At 41.7% G+C, this 22,945-nt stretch overlaps 3 protein-coding genes across 4 annotated transcripts; 1 reads left to right on the top strand and 2 right to left on the bottom strand.

Moving 5' to 3' along the window:
• Positions 1 to 122: 122 nt before the first annotated feature.
• piga (phosphatidylinositol glycan anchor biosynthesis, class A) lies at positions 123 to 5,240 on the bottom strand. Its single transcript, XM_062402997.1, has 7 exons — positions 5,103 to 5,240; positions 3,486 to 3,968; positions 3,116 to 3,386; positions 2,716 to 2,848; positions 2,391 to 2,523; positions 1,306 to 1,512; positions 123 to 873 (listed from the first exon to the last, which is right to left on the bottom strand). The coding sequence occupies exons 2-7, from the start codon at positions 3,930 to 3,932 to the stop codon at positions 574 to 576; spliced, it is 1,491 nt and encodes a 496-aa protein (XP_062258981.1). The 5' UTR covers positions 3,933 to 3,968; positions 5,103 to 5,240; the 3' UTR covers positions 123 to 573.
• A 625-nt stretch (positions 5,241 to 5,865) lies between these two features.
• Positions 5,866 to 9,571, bottom strand: si:dkey-192g7.3 (uncharacterized). Its single transcript, XM_062403277.1, has 4 exons — positions 9,350 to 9,571; positions 8,331 to 8,633; positions 7,488 to 7,573; positions 5,866 to 7,399 (listed from the first exon to the last, which is right to left on the bottom strand). The coding sequence occupies exons 1-4, from the start codon at positions 9,414 to 9,416 to the stop codon at positions 7,370 to 7,372; spliced, it is 486 nt and encodes a 161-aa protein (XP_062259261.1). The 5' UTR covers positions 9,417 to 9,571; the 3' UTR covers positions 5,866 to 7,369.
• An 878-nt stretch (positions 9,572 to 10,449) lies between these two features.
• Positions 10,450 to 22,937, top strand: appb (amyloid beta (A4) precursor protein b). 2 transcript variants are annotated; one of them, XM_062403079.1, is made up of 18 exons: positions 10,450 to 10,687; positions 13,147 to 13,314; positions 13,440 to 13,569; positions 13,685 to 13,797; positions 14,210 to 14,400; positions 14,486 to 14,724; positions 14,905 to 15,072; positions 16,563 to 16,696; positions 16,823 to 16,897; positions 17,324 to 17,482; positions 17,622 to 17,750; positions 17,951 to 18,050; positions 18,724 to 18,791; positions 19,230 to 19,368; positions 19,622 to 19,675; positions 20,342 to 20,433; positions 20,544 to 20,690; positions 20,788 to 22,937. In XM_062403079.1, exons 1-18 carry the CDS (start codon positions 10,628 to 10,630, stop codon positions 20,887 to 20,889), a joined length of 2,268 nt encoding a protein of 755 aa, XP_062259063.1. In that variant the 5' UTR covers positions 10,450 to 10,627; the 3' UTR covers positions 20,890 to 22,937. The 2 variants fall into 2 exon arrangements, with proteins under 2 accessions (XP_062259063.1, XP_062259064.1); XM_062403080.1 differs by lacking the exon at positions 14,905 to 15,072 and having other exon boundaries at positions 10,451 to 10,687.
• Positions 22,938 to 22,945: the final 8 nt, after the last annotated feature.

Below are 22,945 nucleotides of genomic sequence, written 5' to 3'. Positions count from 1 at the left end.
CTAAGAGCCGGAGCTTTTGTAACACTATCTCTGAGTAAGCGGCTCTACAATGTCTTTCTGGGTGTAGTGTCCTTGCAAGATAAAACTGGAGGCAACCTTAATAAACAAAGAGTGCAAACAGATGAATTAAGGTACACTTTATTTTCTGGAGTGGGACGTCTGGTAGTCACACAATCGTCTTAGAAAAAACCCGGGTTTGATAATCAGTAAATCGCAGAGGAGAGAAAAGATAAACAGGAGTAAAATGAGTGGCATCAACATAAAATAAATACAAATTTGCACTAAACATAAAAAGTACACTGAAAATAATTCACTGCAGTTTAGAACAATGAAACGGTAAGAGTACAATTTATAAGCCCTTTTACTCACAATGGTCAGTGCTATTTATAATGTGTTAACCAAATCAAAAAAGTGCGTATTACAGTCGCTCGGGCTCCTGCAGATTTCCATTTTAATTTGTAAATATAAAAATAAAATCTTAAATAGAATGCTGTCAAACAAGATCCCTCTGATAAGTAAATGTAAACAGTGTTTGGAGTTACCGTGAGCACATTCAGCATTAAGTAGTTGCAGCTATGAGTGAGACGGAGGTATAGAGTGATGGAGTTCTGCTTTTGGTTCCGCGGATCTTTTAGAATGAGTTTCTTTTTTACTGCTCGTTTCTTGCCTCCACAGTCCGTGAGGGCCGGTGGCGTCCACGGCGATGTCCATGAACCGATCTGGCAACCACCACTGCAGGAGAAGCAGGAAGAGGAAGTCTACAACAGCCACAAATGCAAAGATGGAGCCGGCTACTGGGCCGCAGTGAGCCCTAAGTCTCCGTAACCGTCTGTCCAAAGGCAGCACCTCCTCTCCGGCCACTCTGTCGTAGACCTGAGGGGGGGAAACCCAATGATGAGGGGCGTCAAACGATTCAACATCTACCACTGGAGCCTCAGCTGAGGGAGTCTGTACACTTACATTGTAACAGGGCAAACCAGGTCACATGGCAAATACATAAATAAAATCTATGTACACACACACACACACACGCACGCACGCACGCACGCACGCACGCGCACGCACGCACGCGCACACGCACACGAACGCACACACGCACACGCACTGTAATCTGTGTCAGCAAACAAACTGTCTCTCTATTTAAACACTCACCTCAGTGAAGTTCAAACACAGAGAGAATACATTCCTGTATTATTCCAAAGAAACCAAGAGTCAGAAGGTCTTAAGCCCATCGACAAGCTCTAACGTGAATCCATCGATTGAAGTGACGATAACAAGATATGACTGAGGTGTTGGTGAACTTACTTTTTCAGTCCTCTCTGCAACGTTTCTCCAGGTGTAGAGGGTCTGCACACGTGAATGGATGGATGCGGGGGAGGGGACAGAGCCGGACCGCTGCCGGGCGATAACCGCTTCTAGACCAGCACACAACGCGCCAACAGTGGGCTCACACAGGGTGATCAGATCTTCAGGTAACACTTCAGGAATGCCGCCGACACGGGTGCTGACCACCTTCAAATTAAAACAAAAACTTTATGCACAAGCAGTGAAGACATATAGACCAGAGGTGTGAGTGATGCCATATCAGAATCTGTTATAGTATCAATCTAAAGTTTTGAACACGTTCTTTGAAAGTATTAAACACAACACATTGAACAGTCTTAGTATCAGGTTGAAAACAATAATTTCATGGACTTCTTCTGGGTACAAGTTTCTGTGTGAGTGCTGCTGTAAGCGTGTACAGACACGCTCAAAATATGCATTCAGATCTTGATCTTATCTTAGCAACCTGAAACCTTTTAAAGATTTAGAGAAAGGGCAATAAACCCTTAGATTAGCTGAACCCGGCCATTTACCAGTCACATTATTCTGTTATTTCTGTTCCTCAATTAATAGCTGACAGAACTGTTTTCTCCTCCTCTGAGGCCAAACTCCCACTGACCAAACTTCCCCTCTCACATCTGATTGTCTGGGTCCTGCATGGTCAGCTTCTGTCCTCCATATGTATCCATTATTGTCATGAATTGGCTTGTTTTTAATGATCACCATTTTCCACCAAAAATCTCGCTTTGGCTCTCCTCCCTTTTCTCCTCATGTGCTATGAAAGGGAAAGGAAATCTATGACAAGATTTCAACAACTACAGCTACATCATCCAAATTCTATTTAGCTCTGATAAAAGGACTTCAGCTGCTGTTTTTGTAAAGCTGATGAGATATGCAAATATTTGTTTAGTTCCCTTTTTATATCCATGTTTGGAAAAGTCATTGTCCCATGAAGAGCCATGAGTTTCACTACCATAACTGATTAAATTCATAACCCTCCAACTGTCCAGCCCCCATCACACATCACCATTTCCTCTCATTAAACTGTTGCATGAATGGCACCAGACCTGAAGTCCACAGCTGGCTCCCTCCACAATGGCCATGCAGAACGCTTCGGTCAGTGATGTGTTGAGGAAGATGTGACCCTGCACCAAAACGCTGCAGACATCTTTATGCTCCAAAGCCCCAAGAAGACGCACCCTGCAAAGTTCCAATTGAAAGAAGTTAGGCACATGCAATAAATACGTTGTGGACATTCTTGTCATGGATAATGCAGCAACTCACTGTATGTCAACAAAGACACTCTAAGGAATAATTAATAGGGACCATATCCTTAAAAGAGGTTAAAATCATACCATCCTGTTAAATATTCTCAAGAATTATGTGCAAGACCTGTCATGCAGCTGGTACTTCTCTCTCACTTCCTCCAACACAATTCTCTTCGGCCCCTCTCCACCAACTAGAAAGTGCAGATCTGGATGTTTGAGGCAGAGCTCTGGGATTATTCCACCAAGAAGATCGATTCCTTATGAGACGAAGAGCAGAAAATCGGTTTTAGCAATGAATGTAATGCAACACATACACCTCAACACTTTATACACTGATGGTGGATTTATGAGGATGAGGAAATATGATAATTATGTCAACCAATGTTCTCGCTTTTAGTATTATGTAAATAAACATTTATTCTTCGAAGCCCTGAAGATGAAGGGTTTTGTCCCTTCACCACTGCCTTGACCACAGCCACCTGGAAATATTGAAACATAGCTTATACAATTGTATTTCTCTGTACCCTTGCGGTAGACAAGACGGCTGATGACCACAATGGTGATTCTGTCGTCTGGGCGCTTGGAGGGATCCGGGGTAAAATCCAAAGGGTCAACAGCGTTGGGAATAACAGATACTATCTCTGGGTTGAGAGCTGCTCGGAGCACCGTGTTCTCTTTACTGGTGTACGACACACACACAATGTGGCTGGTATCGCACAGCGTCACAGTCAGGAGCTTGTTGGTCAGCACAGAGCTGATGTCAGCGAAGCCAAAGAGTGAGTGGTCAGTGAATACCTGTGAATGATAATGGTCTTTAGATCATGTGTAGCACCGGTACAGGGGTAGATACAAATATTTTAAAATGTTTCATCTTGATCATTAGGAGTCACAAACCGTGTTCAGGCCCATGGTCTTGGCGTGGAACAGTGCATCATGGGCCAGAGCGGAGAACGAACTGTGTGCATGCACCACAGTGATGCATTCTCTGAAGAACACACAGCGTAGCAATGGGAGACTGTGGAAACAGGTAGTGGCTGTGGATTGGTTGTACATCACCTGCAGGGGAAGGTAGTACACCTTAAGTCCATTGGTCAGGTACCTAAGACCCTTCCTCCTTCCGTAGGCATGGGTGACGATTACCACCTTGTGTCCCTTTTCAACCAGACATTGGGAAAGCTGGTAAATGTGACTTTCTACTCCTCCCATATTTGGATAGAAGAAGTCGGACACCATGCAAATGCTGTGCTTCCTGTTGAGGACCCTGACAGACTCAGCAGGAGCTCCAGATTCTCCCTGAGATGAAGGATTGCTCAAAGCTGCCGCTCTCCTCCGTTGGCCCATGGCAGATTCCTTGTGTGGATGTGCCCTGCACCAGTACTGTAATGAATTCATTCACCTGTTAGTGCATCAACAACAATTTATTCAAAACAGCCTCAACAGTATTTTAATAATCTGTTAATAAGGTGAACATTCATATACAACCCCAGAAAACTGAATGAAGGAATATTGCTCATCACAAGTTCCCAAAGCCTGAGATTGTCATTAAATGTCTTGTTTAAACAAAACGTCAAAAACTAAAATATTCAGTTTACAATACTGTGCAATGTAGTAAATACGAGTATTCTACTGCCAACCGTCTAATTGATTATCCTATGAATCATTGCAGGTATAGATTTACTTTTTTTATTACAGTCTTCAGCAAAACACCACTTAATACTTAACTATCTTTCTTAAAAGGTCCAGTAAGATCCAGCAAGGTCCAGCAAGATTTAAGTGAAAGGGATCTATTGACAGAATTTTTTTTTATAAAGTATACAAATTGTTGTCTTATTTACCCTAAAATGGGCCCTTTATATTGAAATACTTTATATTAACATCATGGACCCCACCTCTCTATAGAGGCCGCCATGTTTCTTGTAGTAACCCAGACTGGACAAACTACACACCCCTTACATTTTTATGAGAACTGAAGGTTACCACAAGATCTGGTTCATGTTTGGAAGGGGAGGATGATGTGAGGGGTGTTCAGGTGCAACAGGCGACCTCACAACTTTGTCACTAAATTCTAAACACTGCAACTTTAAACTCGTCCAGGATGAACACTTCTCATAGGACATGTGATATAAGGTGTTAAGGTTTACAACTGCATTCAAAGAAATCAACCCATTACCCATGAACCTCCCAAATGCTGCTGTATGTATTAAGACACTTCACTGCCTGGTGACACCTCTCTGCTGTTCAGTGTTTATGTGGGATTTGCTGACTGTCCTGACTGTGTTAAGATGATTGTGTGATCGTTATTCAAAATGAGGGTTCACATAAAGGTCTACACAATGACACAGGATAAAACACAAACAGAGTATACATTTCTAAGTAGATTGTAATTATCTTCTATGTATCATCGTCTGAATCAATATCTATTAGCATCAAGCTAACCCCCTTCCTTCAGATACAACCTCTTTACAGACATATGATCAACATATAGTTCACACAGTTCAAACCGTAGCCTACCGTGGATAAAACTTCACTCTTGTTCCGGCCTGTGAAAACACACAGAACTATGTATTAGGTTCAGATTCATTTCTGCTCACTAGCCTCGAGCTAGCTCCGTAGCCGCCCGTGTTACTTCCTGCTATCTCACAACGTCAGACGCAGTGATGACGTAGCACGTCTACTGGACGTTGCTTTATGTTTTGGTTGATAAGTCACCGATTTTACTCTCAGTAAGTACTTTTAAGTGTTTCCTCGATTGAGGAATAATATTACATACTATTTCAACGTCTGTAAATAATTATCTGTGTTGAAGTTAGGAATTAGGTGTGCAGTAAAACAGGACAACAACAACAATAATATAATTTATGTCTATTGAGTTGTTAAAATGTGTTTTAGTTTATTTTTCCAAAACATTTTTTGGCTGTCCCACTTGATCAACATGATTGATCATGTGTGACAGTATGCTTTGGGTAACAATCACTTAAGTTCTTTAATGGATAAATATGCATTTAGGGACTTCCTGATGCAAATAATTTTAATCTTCCGATATTTGTTTTACATATTAGATCAACATATTATACATTTCTATATTCCTTAATATGTTTTCCAACCAAGAAGAAAATATCAGGATATCATAATAAAAGGAGACATGCCATAGCTGTTAGTGTTCTTTATGCTAATAAAGTTAAATTCTGCCTGAATTTGATAATCTGGGACACTTGTGTCAGAATTAAAAAAAAGAAGCCTAAATCACCTTGCTTTAAGCACACCAGGGTCAATATTAGCCAATTAAAAAAAGTTTATTGGGAAAATGAACAAGAAAATGCATATTATTCCTAAAAATGTCAGAATTTATATTAACATGAAAGCCATATTTATTTCATAAAGAACATGAGCTTAAATAAAGAAACAGTAATATTGATTTAAAACATTATATTAAATGTGTATCATGTTTTAAGAAACAAATTAAATTTCAATCATCAGCAATCAACAATAACCATTTATTCATTATGTGATTTGACATTCGGGGCTTATCAGGGAAAAGACAGTCTTTGCAGATGAGAGACCATCATCATCCATCACCCCATTATCTTCTGCACATGTTCGAACTTTTAAAAATGGAAAACAAAAAGTCACATATTATTGCAAGTCCCTCTCCTCCAGCTAGCTTCAGATTCCTGATTATTTCACAGTTCTCAGAGTTGAATGATATGATCAAACATTCCACAGGCTCTCTGTCCAAAACCTAGTACATATGACATAAAATTACATTAAGTTTCTCCACAATTTCAAAACAGGTAACGGGTTTAAATGCCCTGGTTGATTGGTGTAAAAGCACAGAAAGTACCTGTCATAGCACCTTATGCAGAAAAATCCCAATAAATGAACCAAAAACGCCTTATTTGCTGTAGATGGTACAATTATAAAACATCAAAAATATTGTGTTCATAATATACAGTGAATATTTTATACAGTTGTTCCAAACAAAACCATATTAATAAACTTATATAGTAAATCTCTGTAATAATCTTTTTTTTTACATGTAATTAATGACAAAAAGTATTAAATCACCAAATAGTTCATTTTTAATTATTCTTTAAGGATGAACAACATTGAGAACATAAAGACTGAAAACACAGAGAAAGCGATTGTGATTTACTCAAGCCTGTCACACTATAATAAGTATTGAACTCCTTCGGAATCTTTTTAGAATACATCATATGTCATGTGGTTTCGCAAATAATGTGTGTTTTATCTCTGTCAAGGCATTTTGTGTTGGTTTGTTAAGAGAATTGGAAAAAGACAACTGGACAGACTTCAACGATAGTTGGTGGACGGATGTCTCAGTGAAAAACCCAAGTAGATTTAAGGTGGATCAGAATCAGTGGTCACATCCAGGATTTTTCAATTACATTTTTTCAACATTGTTAGAGCGTTTTTCAACATTTTCGAGCTTGATTGAATTTGAGATGACTATGGGCCTTGTCAGGGGTATGCTGATGCCTTTCTAGTTATTAGTGGTTTATAATATGAAGTTTCTCTGTTGTTCATATGCTACAGGAACCACAGCGGTAGTTTTGGTTGAAAGATGTTTTTTCTTAGCTTTTTTTATACCTGAGATGTAACCAAATACATTTAAACGTACAAGTTCAAAGTCACAGACATTTCTCTCTCTTCCTCTTTCTCTTTTGACAGTTGACAAAAAATCCATCTGTGGCTCGATACAGGAGGAAACTTGTCTGGAAACAGCCACCGCATGAGCTTGAAACCACATTCATGACTGATCACAGTTGTGACCCCCCACTTCTCTTGTCCTTGGTATCAAATAAAAAGTTTGACCGATCAACACAGGAGACTCCAGGTTGATTTAATGACTTACTCTCTCACTATGGCACCACATACCAGGCAAAACCCGACCAGCAACACAATGGGGATGATTTTGAAGAATCGAATGCAGCTGGCTGATAGCCCTTCGGGGTTGGGTCGAGCTGCATTACCGTAAAATGTAAAAACATGACAATTAATAAGCAACAAATCAATTTTTTCTCAATTAATTGATGTCATATATTTGATTTTAAATATCCTTACCAATGCTTTGTGTTTATATGCTGTAGTATATCCACCTACCATGTAAACCTACCTTCCTACCTTCCTTCTTACCTACCCACCTGCCTGCATTCCTACAAAACAATCTACCAAACTACTCACATATACCGACCGATCTACCAACCTACATACCTACCCATCTTCCTACCTACCTATTACTGCTTTTGCAACTAATATCATGTATTAAATTTGTCGATGATAGCAAAGGATGATATACAGTATAACTCCCATCCTCTCCAAAACAAAGAGTTACCTGAATTGCAGTAATAGTGAATGTTAGTGGTTAATGCCTTTGGCCTTCACGACCCATTTAACCTCTGAGGTCCACTTGAATTGAATGGAGAAATTGCTATGGAAATGATAAAGCCCAGTAGGAGGACCCATTGGGGACGGGTGCTCTATGTTGTTGGTGAATGGATTTATAAGAAGCTTTCCATCCAAATATTACTGAATTTCTGGTTCTCTGTAGCGTCCTTCTACATCACACTGGAAAAGGCTTAAACCCTCTTTCAGGTTGCTAACATTGCGCTGTAGTTTAATGGAGAAGACCTAATTTAAAACTGGAAAATGAAACTCTGCTGTAGATTGACGGGTGAATGGATGAGTGATCAGATAGTGCAGGTATGCATCATGACTTACCAATAACGGTGAGGTTTTTCGAAACGCGGTTGTACACTCCTTCAGGGTGAATGCATTTGTATATTCCCGTGTCATTTACGTTGAGGTTGCTCAGGAAAAGAGAGCAGTTCCCAGTTTCATTCACAAATATGTTGGCTCTGCCCTTGTATCTGACATCTGTGTCGGTCCGGGTGATTACCTTCACCTCAGTTATGTCTGATTCCATTTGCCAGTAAAAGTCTGCGTTCGGGTCTCTGCCTGGGCAGTCGCAAACCAGAAGTACACTTTCTCCTGCGAAGCGTGTGATGTTCTCCGCTTCATTCGCTGTGGAACATATACGATAGACCCGATCAACACATACACTGTAATACTTAAAAACAAAAGTTTCCCTGCTGCTTTGAAAATTGAATACTTGTATATGTTCTTCTTTATAGCGTTGATGTTAATAGTTACACAACAATAAATATATAATACACATCCAATCTTACAATCTCATATTACTATGACATCATCGATGTATTATTATTTTACGCTTATTTTGTCGTGGTATATTAATGTCATCGTTTTGTAAAACAGTAACATTCACCTGTGCATAAAAGTTAATTTCATTTTGATACTTAAAACATTTCAACTAGCTTTGTGGTGCTTTCCCCTTGATATCTTCAATGAAAAGAAACTGGTTTCACGTGGCAAATGCCTAAGTAACTTTAACAGCTTGCAACATTGCTCCACTACACCTTTCTGAACTCGTGCACGTCGATACAACCCTCCCGCACCCTCAGATCTTCTTCATCCATTCCCCTCACCGTACCATCTGCCAGTTTGTCCACCATGGGATCTAGAGCTTTTAGCCGCTCTGCCCATCACCTCTGGATCTCCCTCCCACCAGACATCCGCAATCCTAACTCTCTCTCCATGTTTAGACTAATTTTATCACTTGCTTTAAATACATGTAATAATTTACAAGCCAGGCCTACAATCCTTCCACAGCGGAAGATAGTGTCAAACTCTACTGAGCAGTTTGAACCATGAACGCTTACCTGAGACAGCTAACACCATTAGCACTCCCAGTATGCTCCTCATGTTCACCGATGAAGCTGTAGACATGAGTCCAATCTGTGCTGTGTTGTTTGATTCCTTGGATTAAAAGTCAAGATCCGTCAAAAAGTTGTATAAGTGGTGAAAAATCCAAGCGTTCAGGGAACTGGAGCGAGCCGTCCACACACGTCTTCTGTGAGCGGTGTGGGAGAAAGTGAAACCATTGATCGTCTTTATTGCGAAAGAATAGAGTCATGAGATTCCCTGGGAGAACCCATAAAGTTTGGTGAGGGCAAACTGCTGAGAGTTTGGATTAAATGCCTTCTTTGGATTTACAAATATTCTAAAGTTAAATTGAGCATTGCAGGAACAACAATCATGCAACACAGGTAGATTATAACAGGATCATTTCTGCCACTTTGTTAAAGAAGTTTCTAACTCCAAATAATTACTCAATATCACAAAAGTAATGACTCTCAACCTAATGATATTGAATAAGTAACTCAAAATAATAAATTATGGTCTCAGAATAATGACAAGGTGTCTAAAAAAAATGACTAACTCATAATAACTTGGTATTTCAAAACAATGTTCCACTAAGTCAAAATAGCAATATCCCAAAATAATGTTTTCACTTAATCAATATATTACCATCGTTCTTGTCCTACTAAGTCAATTATGACTTATTATCTCAAAATAACAACTTAACATTTCAAATTAAAGACTTATTAACTCAAAACAATAATAACTAACTAATAATAAAAATTTGCTAATTTATAATTTATTGGATCTCATAATTAGGATTTACTTACTTTACTTACCTACTATCGTACAATAAGGCTACTAACATCTCATAAATAAGACTGATTCATGATTTCCTCTTACTATTGTATCATTCCGCGACGCACTATTTCATAAATTGGATGTTTTTTAATCTAAAAATTTCGTGTTTTTTACCATCTCATAATTTTGTGTTAGCTTTTAGGCAGTTATGTTCTTCCATACTGATATATCTCATCGGTCAGATATGAATTTCCTTCCAACAAGCTCGCGCCCGCTCCCACGCCCCCTGGACGCAACGTCACGCCAGCGCCACCGCCAGGAGCTCAGGAGCTCAACCGGGAGGAAGCATCGGGATCGGGACACTTGGGCTTCCGCCGCGTCGACAAACACACACACACACACACTCGACCGTCCGCTTCTACGTGTATGTGCATTAATCCACACCTGTCCACTAGCGCAGAATTCGTGAACACAGCGGGGGTCAGCCGGAGGAAGCCATGGGAGAGCACACGGCGTTCTTGCTGTTACTGGTGGCGACCTTGACGCTTTCAGCCGAGGTGAGTACAGACGGAGGACCGTGAGGGGGGAGGAAGAGTAGCTGAGCTGTCCCCGCACCAGCTCTGCTCATTGGAGGCCGGGGCCTGCGTGAAGCCGCAGCGGCCTCCAGGTGGACGGACGGACGGGCGGGCGAGGGCTTGTTACTCAAAATAACGGTTAAAAACGTGAACGTGACTGGAGTTATTATTCTAAAGTGCAATTCGCTAACACGTCAGGAATGTTGTGTAACACGTCAGCCCGCTGACATGATCCCCAGGCACCCCCGATACCCTCATGGAGCTCGACCCTATAGATGGTTGTCCGCTGATGGGTTTTAACGCCTTGATTCAGCGGGTTTCACCGGGTTCAGGTATTTGCTGGGTAGAATTAGCAAAGCGATGCTACCAGGCCCTGTCGTTGAGATGTCAGTGGGTGACAGCCTGGCTCCTGTCAGACATGTTGTTGTTTATCTCAGGATGATATTTGTTTTGAAATCTCACTTTTGTTACGAGACCGAGCCACTGCTATCTTCTGCAGCTGGTCAGCGAGCTGGGTTCCATCCCATAGTCAGTGCTGGGGATAGGATCTGGGAAGCTAACATCGGCTAGCTGTGTCTAGAAAATGGCTCGGATTGGCATGGCAACCGCTCTCTGCCAACATGTCAGTCATGTAAAAACATGTAGTCGGGTTTAGACAAACTAGAAAAATACAGCAGCTACAACCACGTCGAACCAACACCCTCCGACAGCGACGTTGTTTTTCAGTTTTGCTGATGCGGAGCGGGCTGTGGGTTCTGCTGCGGGTCGAGCAGTTGTGGTGAGACGTCTGAGGAAAATGGAAAAATAAAGGATGCAGCCTTTTTTTTTTAGTTTGACACAAGCAAGATGGCGCCCGCAGCTTACTGCTGCTGGACCGTGGACAAACATGCAGCTAAGGATCAGCTGGGAAAAGGGATGACCGAGGCAGACATTGCAAATTATTAGACACACGGTGTGTTTTATTTCCACATGCATGCTGCGTTCGTGGATGCACGTTATTGAGGGAGAGTTTCTCTGAAGAGCAGACACAGCGGCTGCAGAGTCCTCAGCCAAACCCCTGTGTGCTGCAGTGGAAAATGTTCCCAGAACCAATTATGCAGACTTTTCTTAAAAACTGTAAAAGCTGTTTAGCTCAATATCCTCTACTGGACTGACATGTAGATGTCTGGGGTTTAAAGCCAATGGAAAATGTATATAGGCGAAGCACAAATGTGGTGTTATTTTGCCATTTTGTTTTTGTATACCAGGCATTGGAAATAACAGGTTGTTTTGTCACACACTGGTGACTTACTTACTTGGTGTTCAATTACTAGACAAAACTTTTTTTTAATACTTATAAAGTCCTACTTATCCCAAATAGCTCAGAGAAATTACAACACATTCCGAACAAAAGATTGGTTTCTGGGAGGTTACCCTAGCATTCTGAGTTGTGACCACAGAGTCTTTAAACCTCATTTTGATTTATTTCCTGTAGCCTGTAACATGTTGACATAACACTCCTTGTGCTCAACCAAGCATAGGTTCGTGCTTTAACTGCTTACAGCTGCAGTTTTTCCATATTTATTTAAACAGCATGAGCGAAGTGGACATGCCAAGATGTTCAAATAGAAAATAGAATCGTACATTTATAGAAATAAATGGAAAATATTATGCAATAAAGGTCAGAAAACCGTTTTAGCGGAGATGAATAATTATAATCTATTACAGTCACAGGAAGCTAATATTACGCAGAACTTCACTGGCAGACATGGCCTCAATTTGGAATTAGTCATTTAAAGACTGACAGAAGATGGCTTGGTGGCTTTTGTTAGCTTGAAAAAACGAATTTGTAAGTTAAACACAGTGTAACTTCAATTTCTTCTCAAACCCGAATGAAGGAGAAGATTGAGTGCAGAGAGCGATGTCCTATTGAACAGGTGGAACAGATGAAAGCAGGGGCAAACAGCTTGGTTTGATAGTTGTGGTTGAATACGTTTTCTACCCTCTGCTGTATTGTCTTATCTACACTCTCATTGCACTTTCATATAGGGAATGGATAAAGCCTCTTAAGACAAGCTGACAAAGGGGACATGTGCTGCACAGCAGCTTTAATACTTAGCTCTCTGGCTTATGGGCTCAATGGGATAAAACTTAGTACCTAGCCTTGCTTAGGCTTGAACCAGTAATGATTTAATTTGTTTATTCATATAATAACTTATATGAATACAGTGGTATTATGAAATGATTCAAAGAGGCCTATATCCTTCTGATAAGGATTGTTCTTGTTCTATGTAGAGAGACAGATGTATATCCAGGATTGTATGAGAAAGGACGTTGAATAAACTGAGGGGATCTAAATATATATAAGCTGCTTCAGGAGATTTTTGTGGTGAAGTGATACTTAAGCCAGTTTAGTGCAAACGGTCTTGATTGTTGTCTTTTCTTTCCCTTTGTATGACCAGGTGCCCGCGGATGACTCCCTGGGTTTGCTAACTGAGCCTCAGGTGGCCATGTTCTGTGGAAAGCTCAACATGCACATCAATGTACAGACGGGCAAATGGGAGTCTGACCCTTCCGGCACCAAGAGCTGCATTGGCACCAAGGAGGGAATCCTTCAGTACTGCCAAGAGGTATTTAAGCAGAGACGGTTAGAGATAGGGACACACGCACAGAATCAGTAACCTAGCAAGCAGACAAAAGAGAAAGGCAGGTAATGTAATGACAAAGAACATAACTCTCTCTCACTGGACCCCAGGTGTACCCAGAGTTGCAGATCACTAATGTTGTGGAGGCCAATCAGCCCGTCAGCATCCAGAACTGGAGCAAGAAAGGCCGCAAGCAGTACCGCAGTCACACGCACATTGTGGTGCCGTACCGCTGCCTGGGTAAGCAGCTTTACTTATAAAGGTGTCTGTTACTTGGCCTGTTTGTGTGCAGGATTGCATGTGTGAATGAGGGCACTAACTACGTGTGACGGACAAATCCATGTTCACGTTGCAGTTGGGGAGTTTGTGAGCGATGCCCTGCTCGTCCCGGACAAGTGTAAGTTCCTGCACCAGGAGCGAATGGACCAGTGCGAGAGCCACCTGCACTGGCACACAGTAGCCAAAGAGGTGAGAAGAAACAAGATAGCATTTCATCATAACACATGAACTTTGTGTCGTTTTTTTATACTCCCAGTATTATTATATGAACCGGTGGCTTTATCATTCCACTGGTCCCTTTTTCTTCTAGTCCTCTGTAGGCTCACACTGTGACTCAGCACTCCTTAATTGTATCCTCCCACCACTCGTGTCTGCTGTAAAACCCCATTGACACTTTGTTCTGATTGTGTTTCTTTCATTCTTTATTTATTATCCTTTATTATTATTTCTGATGGTACTTCAATGTGCAGTCACCCCCGAAAACCAATTACAGTATGAGGACTGAAGTAACGGAATGTTTTCAGCGTTTCTCTTTGGATGTTGATCATATGTGAGAAATTGAGGCTGAGACAACCTGATTAATGTCTGTTATTAAAATTAGTCCTGTGGAGACCGCACAATGAATCTCCACGACTACGGGATGCTGTTGCCATGTGGCATTGACCGTTTCCGAGGGGTGGAGTTTGTCTGCTGTCCGGCGGAGGCAGAGCGAGAGACGGAAAGCACTGAGGTAGACGGGGAGATGTCTGACGTCTGGTGGGGTGGAGCCGAGGCCGAGTACTCTGATAACAGGTATCATCACCACCAGAAACACATGTGCACACACATATACACACACCTGTTGATACAAATGCTGAACCAGCCACTCTCTTCCCAGCATGTCACGTCCAGCAGACACAGAGACCGCCGCTACAGAAGATGACGAAGACGAGGATGAACAGGCGGAAACTTATGAAAGGGACGAAAATGGAGACGATGACGAAGATGATGATGAGGAGGATGAGGATGACGAAGACGATGGGACCGATGAACGGGATAGCGATGAGCGCAATGCTAACATTGACATGACCACCACTACCACGACAACCACTGAATCAGTTGAAGAAGTTGTTCGAGGTAAAAACTCAAGCGATCACACACCCGTTGTGTACATGAGTTCAGTCTGTGAATGTTTTTTTATGGAAAATGTTTGTTGGGCACGTGACATGCCACATTTTTATGTTTTCCATGAAATTCAGAAGCCCACAATTTTCCATTCGTTATTAATTTGCGTTTGCCTGTGTGCACACACCTCAGCTGTCTGTTGGGCTCGTGCTGAGTCAGGCCCTTGTCATGCCATGCTGGAGCGCTGGTGCTTCGTGCCTGCGAAGGGCCGCTGTGCCCCCTTCTTGTTTGGGGGCTGTGGGGGCAACAGGAATAACTTTGAGTCGGAGGAGTACTGCCTTGCTGTCTGCAGCAGCTCGTGTAAGTCCAAGGACCGGAGTCATCTAAACCCTGAAGTGTCTGCACCACAAGCCTGATTCCTGTCCTCAGGCTTCTCCAGATCGTCTCTGTCTCTGTTTCTCTCTATCACGAGTGTCTGATGGCTCTTAACCACACAGAGCACTAACAAGTGGATCCGGCTGCTCATCCTCTAGTTCTGTGTTGAGCATTGCAGGATCATTTCCTATTTTCAACAAATAATACGAAATATTTTTTTGTTCTAAGCTAAGCTAACCGCCTGCTAGCGGTAGCTTCATATTTAGCAGAATAGGGGATTGATTTTCTCCTCCAGCTTTAGACAAGATTATGAATAAGTTAACTCACACAATGTTGAGCCAGTCTTTACTATTTTTAAAGGGGTTATATTATTATCATATCAAAGCAGCTGGAAATTTTAAGGTTTTAGCAAACATTGCCAAAAGAGTTGTAAATAGAGAATCTGTTGGGGACTACTTTCAGCTGTTGATTAATACACAGTTTGGTTCTCTAGTATTTGTGGCAGATTGGTGTATGTGGGATTGACTTAAATAGAAACTACAGAGCCCTTGTGGATCATAATGTAGAAACAGTTCAGTTGACTAATCTGAATAGTTATTCAGACAATACTAGGGTATTAAGTTTGTTTGAACTCTGCAGTGAAATGAAAGGAGTAAAAAGGCAATTGGAACGAATGAGTGTTCCTGTTGGAAAGCAGCCAAGATGCTCAGCCTGTTACTCACACATGAAGCCAGTCATCCACTTCCATATATTTAATGATTCTTTTCATCATTTTCTAACCAGTCACACTAACGGATACTTCTTACAGCATGTGGACATGGTGCATAAATACTCAACCTTATATGTCATTATGTGTGTACATGCATCTATGTACACGTATGCTTGCATGCATTCCAGCTGCAAGGTCTTTTGTTTGCTGCCGCTGTTGTATGAGGAGTCTAACCAGGGAGTTTTCGGCCTGTAACATTGTCCTCAACACGTGTTAACTAGCTAAGTGTCTCTGTGCTTGTGAATAGGACAGAGTGTTGTTAAAGATTAATGGGCAGATTTGCTGTTTCCACCCAGAGAAGCACCACACTCCTCAATGGTGCAGCGACTGCCCTGATCCTGACTCAACACTTTTCATCTTATCTCCAGGCTCCCACGTCAAACAAAGGCACAGGCGGACATATAAACACACTTACACTGGAAAACCTATCACCTTCACTCCCCTTACAATCCGCATCTCTCTTAAACTAGCATTTTTCTGTGTGTATCTAACATAGTATATGTTATTAACCAGCATTTAAACTTATTGCTGATTTCACTGTCTTTAAATTCTGTCATAAGTCTTGTATTTGTGTCTTGAACTGAAACTAATGTTGCCTTTTATAGAAGGCTGGGTTTTAGACTCACTGTTCCAGTCGCTCTGCCTTACATCAGACTGTTTTCTCCACTGCCCTGCACTTGACATTTCCTTGCTGGTTCTCCCTCAGTGCCCACCATGGCCCCCAGTCCTCCAGACGCTGTGGACCAGTACCTTGAAACCCCTGGCGACGACAGTGAACACTCTGACTTCCAGAAAGCCAAGGAAAGCCTGGAGGCAAAGCACCGTGAAAAAATGTCCCAGGTGTGTGTGTGTGTGTGTGTGTGTGTGTGTTGACATTTACATCCCTGACATGACTTTTTTTCCACTGTCATGTGACAAGGCCGTGAAAAGGTTGTTTTTGTGCCTGACGGGACTCTCATTGTCCAGGTGATGAGGGAGTGGGAGGAGGCAGAGAGACAGGCGAAGAACCTTCCGCGTGCCGACAAGAAAGCTGTTATCCAGGTAGGACACACACACACACACACACCACAACCTCTACTGTTATTGTGTTTGTTTTATAACATCATTTGTGAATGTCAAAACTATTTTGAATGAAAACATTTGAGCTGCATCATCTTGGCGTTAAATGGAAGTCAATGTGAAACATGACCCCAAGCTTCAAATCATTAAATTTATTCCTTTATGAATTACTACTGATGACAACCTAATGATCGTATTCAGCACATTAAGATATAATAAGCCATGAGGTTCATATGAGTCATTGAAATGTTTTAATATTTCATGTTTTGACATGTATTGGACACAGGGTCACAAACTTGGAATATGTATCAGTTTCAGTGTACGGTTATTATCGAGATAAGCAGGGAAACCAGATTGAAATTTGAAAAGGAAAACAAATACATTTTCAACCCCATCTTTGCTCCGCAGCACTTCCAGGAGAAGGTGGAGGCTTTGGAGCAGGAGGCAGCAGGAGAGAGGCAGCAGCTGGTTGAGACCCACATGGCCCGAGTGGAAGCTCTGCTCAACAGCCGCCGACGCCAGGCTGTGGAAAACTACCTGAGTGCCCTGCAGGCCAGCCCTCCACGGGTAAACGTGCATGTTAACACATAGCCACAAACACACCTTTGCACTTTCCCAATCAAGACAATATTTATGACCTCCGGCCACGGGTGTGTTCATAGGAATTAATTTATACACTAACACCATAAACCACTTCTACCACCAGGCTCGCCAGGTGTTGAGTCTGCTGAAGAAGTACGTCCGTGCTGAACAGAAGGACAGACAGCACACGCTCAAACACTACGAGCATGTCCGTACAGTGGATCCCAAGAGGGCCGCGCAGATCCGACCTCAGGTACGGTTTAACCGTCACTGTGGTTAAACTTGACAGGACAGAAAGATTTAAAATGTTTGAAAACAGGGCTACAATTAAGTGATATACATTTAAATACTTTTTCACATACAGGGTTATGTCTAATGAATTGAAGATCAACAATCTCTTTTACCATTTTTAGTGTTTATACTGGAACTTATTCAGTTTCCTTCGACCTTTAGGTTTTGACTCATCTCCGTGTGATAGATGAGAGGATGAATCAGTCATTGGGTCTCCTCTACAAAGTGCCCACTTTGGCTAATGAGATCCAGAACCAAGTTGGTAAGTGTCATCTTCATTCTTTATACTTAATGGATTCGTGCAGGATTCACTTCTTTGGATCTAAATTCTCTTTAATGTAGCAGTGTCAACATATCTACATGTTGACATGTAGATATGTCAACAGGTAGACATATCTACATGTTGACATATAGAACAACATTTGTGGTTTTTGACCAAATAACACAAACAGGATGTAAAGTATTCAACACTGGGCAAGACAGCAGATCAGCATATTTTCCACAGTATCAATCTATTCATTTAAGTTAACGTCTACCGGCTTTAAAAATGTGCTTTCAGACACCTTTCATGAACCTGTTGTAATCTCATGCAGATGTTATAAATCAATCTCAATCTGCTCATTACCAAGGAAGGGGTCCAATTAAACCACCTTAAATGTGCTTTGGGAGAATCGATACTGCACTAATGAAGTAATCCTGCAACCTCCTGTAGTGCTGAGAGAGGATGAAAACCAGTTTTACAGCGTGCCCTGGGTCCAGTGATGAATGGCGTGCGGATAGCGCAGCATCTTTACAGGCTGTCTTTAACAATCAGGATGCTGCATGGCCTTCACTTGGCATGCATTTTTTACATCCCTCTGACTCCCACCTTTTTCTCTCCCCCAGCCATCATCACAGTGTCTCTCTCTCACTCACTTTTGTTTTTTCCTTCTTAGCGGTGATAATGCAGAGAGTTCAGTCGGAGCTGTCTCAGCAAGTCTCTTCTCTGCAGAGCGATGGGCGGGTGAGTCGAGCTGCACCCACTCTCATATGCATGGAGCCCGTTCTGTATGAACCCTCCATCTCATGTATATATAAATAGAATCACCTCTACGAATGATAAAAGACAAAGTCAACACAGTCAAACTCAGAGAAGCTAGCTGCAGAAAGCAACGAAACACCAAGGGGGCAGAGACAAAGGGTGTTTGCCCAGAGTTTGTTTCAGCTGATCACAAATAGTTGTGAGTGTTATCTGGCAAAGCGATTGAATAGAAGTAGAAACATAACCATTAATTTAACAGGATACTGTTTCTAAAGGGCAAACCAGATTGAAGCTGCAAGTGTTTTAGCCACAATACGTCAGCAAGCATGAGAGATGTCCGTTTTGAGCAGATAATTATCAGGATTGGATTACATTTTCAAAGAAACCCTCCCTGATATCAATGCTCTGTTGTGGTTGCAGGTGGACGGCAGGGTGAGCTACGGTAATGACGCTCTGATGCCTGATCAGGCCTACAGCTCTGCTCCCATGGACCCTGGCCTGGACGGACTTGGCTTCATCCACCCTGAGAGCTTCAATCAGCCCAACACAGAGAACCACGGTAACACCCACACACACACACACACACACATACACACACGCACACACACCCACCATTGAAATTGAAATACACAGAGACTCATTGATGAGTTCCAAAATGAGATATTTTCCATATAAATTAACCTGAGTTTAAACTCAACAAAAAATCGTTTTGACAAGGTGTAGTGTAGTAAATGAGATGCCATTTGACAAAGTGAGTCATTGATGAGATGATTTCACATTTGATCATCTCTTTATTTTCACTTTTCATTCAGTTGAGCCTGTTGATGCTCGTCCAATTCCAGACAGAGGACTACCCACACGACCTGGTGAGTCATGCCCTTCGTCACCACCTCTCTTGGTACATAGCTTCACGTCTTTGCATGTTACAGCCACGGACATATGGAATCTGAAGATTTGAAAAGATTCAGTAATTTAGAAATAGAACTGGGACCTAACCTATGAAGGGAAATAAATCTTAAAATCTATTCTAAAACTGACTGGTGCCCAGTAAAGGTGGCCAGCTGAAGGCGTCGGGTTGTTCTCTGACTCGACCTTGAATACAGTGATTTACAGTAGTTAAGATAAGATGGTATAAATGCATGTATGGCCTTGTAGTCTTTGCTAGAGAAAGGACCTGACTTCTTTAAATGGAGGCCAAAGCTGTTCTGTAGGGAGGAGAAGGACTTTGGAGGGCAAGAAACTAATATTTGTCCCTAAACCTCCTCCAGCTAAATCAAACTAAATCGTAGATAGGACTTTATTCCACATGTGAATATGATGTACATCCATGTAAAATGTGAACCCTTATCCCTTAAGCCCTTATCTTAATTTCCTATTTGCCCTTGTGTGTGTTCACGTTATTTATTGGACAAAACACAACAACTAATGTAATCTTGTATTAAGGACAAAGAATTGCTAATGCACACCTACTTGACTTTGTGCATGTTTGTTCCTTTAACCCACTTTGTCTGTGCTTGCTCTGGTCCTGTCAGTGTCTGCCCTGAAACCAGAGGAGATGCCAAAAGTGCGGATGGAGACTGAGGAGAGGCAAAATGCTGGTTATGAAGTGTACCATCAGAAACTGGTGATGACAACCATTTGATTTCAAAATAACGGACTCATTGTTATGGTCCTGCAGTGGCCTGTGCTTTGTGCACAATAACTCATTTTTCTTTTCTTTTTCTTCTAATGTAGGTGTTTTTCGCTGAAGATGTGGGGTCCAATAAAGGTGCCATTATTGGACTTATGGTTGGAGGGGTTGTCATAGCAACTGTCATTGTCATTACCTTGGTGATGCTGAGGAAGAAACAGTATACGTCAATTCACCACGGCGTTATCGAGGTAGGGAAAGAGCTGGATGAACATGCAGCACAGAAATCACTATTTCGCGGTCTCTTCTTTTGTTTCACTGGCCTTTTTGTTTTCCCTGTGTTTGCAGGTGGATGCAGCAGTGACACCAGAGGAGCGTCATCTGGCTAAGATGCAGCAGAACGGCTACGAAAACCCCACCTACAAGTTCTTCGAGCAGATTCAGAATTAAAGATCTGCTCAACATTTTCTTCAGGCATATCCCAACCCCACACTCTCACCACTCGAAGGGTCTGTTCCACTCAGGTCCTTTGCCCTCAGCTCTGACAAACTTCCATTTCTCACCTTGTGGAGGGGGGGGGGGGGGTGGAAGGCGTGAAGACGAGACACAGGCTGGTTTTTATCTTGTTTTAAAGTTAGTGAAGGATACAGTTTATATCTCAGTGGGGGGTTTGGGCTAAAGGAAACTGACATGGAACAAATCTTCTAAATTCCAGATCCCTTGGTTGTACAGAGGAACACACAGCATACATTTACCTGCATTTGTTCAGACAAGGGTACCCTGTCTCAACTACCCGATTCAGCCAATGAGAACAAAAACGTGTTTGTATTGAACAGCCACCACCCTGTTGACTATTTACATAGCCAGGGCAGTACCAGAGAGCAGAAATATGTTAACCCCGATTAATTCCATGTCTCTCCTTCGTCAGTCCAGCTGTTAATTTGTTCTTCCTTGTTTCCTCAAACTGTCCCACACGACCCTGTTCCCCTGCTCTCAGATGACAGCTGTGCTGTTTGATGACATAACAGCTCTTAGAGTTTGCATCGGGAGGAGAGGTTCTCAAAGCTCCTCTCCGCACGATTAAAGCCCAGGTGTGTCAGGTTTATTTTTCAAAAAACGATAAAAAAAATGTCTGAAAAAATATACATTATCAAAATGTGTAAACCTAAAAAAAACATTGAATGTTTGTTTTCTGATTTTTTTTTTTTTTTTTATGTGTATTATATTGAGACAGAGATTAGCTGTAAGTATATGTAGTGCATGGCAATATTGATGACAGATACAGTTGACTGTATGTTGAGGTCCTCTTCCTAGATATTTCAGCAGGATGTACATTTGTAGTGTCTTCTTTGTGATCTTGTGATATGGAGAAGAAAGAGTATTCAGAATCTGGTCTGCTTCGTGCTCACAGACTTGCTTTAACTCAATCGTTTCTCTTTATGCTCATCTCCATGCTTCACTGTTGCGTTAGCTGCATGGGCAAAACGCTCTATACTGTATGTAATATATGAAGTGTAATAGTATCCGAAAGGAAGACGATCGTGTTACTGTTTGCGTTCTATGCACTCTTTGTCATTTTGGAAGTCTGATTATTATTATTATTACCAAATATTATTGCTGTTAAGTCCCTGATGCCAGTTCACACTGTTGCTGCACATTGGGTTATTAGAATGAGGATCATGGTTTAAACTCCAGGAAGGTTTCTCTGATAGTGTCATTCCAGATATTTCTTTTCATTCCAATTTCTCTCTTGATTGTAAGTATTTGGAAGATGGAGATCCAGTTCGCATTAATGCAGTTTCAATATCAAGCTTGGTCTTTTGCCCTTATTCCCACATTTCTCATATTTAGCCTGTCTTTATGGCTGTGTCAGCAATATTGTAGAGTGCAGCATTTAGGAGTCTGCGCAAGTATCTGATGCTGGGAACGGATGGGACGCGATAGTTCTACAAAGATCAGAGCAATTTTCTCAATGATCCAATCTCCTCTCCAGTTCCTCACGAAATCACATGTGCACATTCTATTTTTCTACATTTCCTGTGTCATCTGCACATCTGTTGTAAAGTCTCTTAATAATCATCATAGAGTGGAAGACACACCATTACCATTGACAACGGGATGATGACCACATCTCACATCAGCACCTTTCCCTCTCCCCTAAATTAAGTTATTTACGCCTCCACCTGCGGTAAACATGAATGTGACCTGCATATTGTGCATTTAATCCACAGAAATACAACGCATATCACCTCTGCACACTATTTCCACATATGTACAGAAACACTAACTGATGGTCTTAATCAGGTGAATGTTTGAAATTTGTATTGAGGCTCACTCTGGGTGTCTTAGAAGGATCGTGATGAAAAATAAGATGCTTTTGTTTCTAATTGATTCGGTGACCTTTCTCTGTGTAGTTAAATGAACCGTTTGCTTAGAGTAAGAAGAGGCTTTCTACACTCACTATACCATGAATAAAGTTTTGAATGTACGTAAAACTACCTGGTGC

This window comes from Platichthys flesus, chromosome 13 (assembly GCF_949316205.1).
Source record: "Platichthys flesus chromosome 13, fPlaFle2.1, whole genome shotgun sequence".
Lineage (NCBI taxonomy): Eukaryota > Metazoa > Chordata > Actinopteri > Pleuronectiformes > Pleuronectidae > Platichthys > Platichthys flesus.
This window is presented reverse-complemented; position numbering and strand designations above follow the sequence as displayed.

Coding starts and splice junctions, on each gene's coding strand:
- piga (XM_062402997.1), bottom strand. CDS start 3,932: ATGGGCCAACGGAGGAGAGCGGCAGCTTTGAGCAATCCTTCATCTCAG. Junction 3,387..3,485: donor AGACCATGGGCCTGAACACG/GTTTGTGACTCC, acceptor TATCATTCACAG/GTATTCACTGACCACTCACT. Junction 1,513..2,390: donor GAGCCAGCTGTGGACTTCAG/GTCTGGTGCCAT, acceptor TTTAATTTGAAG/GTGGTCAGCACCCGTGTCGG.
- si:dkey-192g7.3 (XM_062403277.1), bottom strand. CDS start 9,416: ATGTCTACAGCTTCATCGGTGAACATGAGGAGCATACTGGGAGTGCTA. Junction 8,634..9,349: donor AATGGTGTTAGCTGTCTCAG/GTAAGCGTTCAT, acceptor TATGTTCCACAG/CGAATGAAGCGGAGAACATC. Junction 7,574..8,330: donor GAAAAACCTCACCGTTATTG/GTAAGTCATGAT, acceptor ACGGTAATGCAG/CTCGACCCAACCCCGAAGGG.
- appb (XM_062403079.1), top strand. CDS start 10,628: ATGGGAGAGCACACGGCGTTCTTGCTGTTACTGGTGGCGACCTTGACG. Junction 19,369..19,621: donor GCCCAACACAGAGAACCACG/GTAACACCCACA, acceptor CTTTTCATTCAG/TTGAGCCTGTTGATGCTCGT. Junction 20,434..20,543: donor AAGTGTACCATCAGAAACTG/GTGATGACAACC, acceptor CTTCTAATGTAG/GTGTTTTTCGCTGAAGATGT.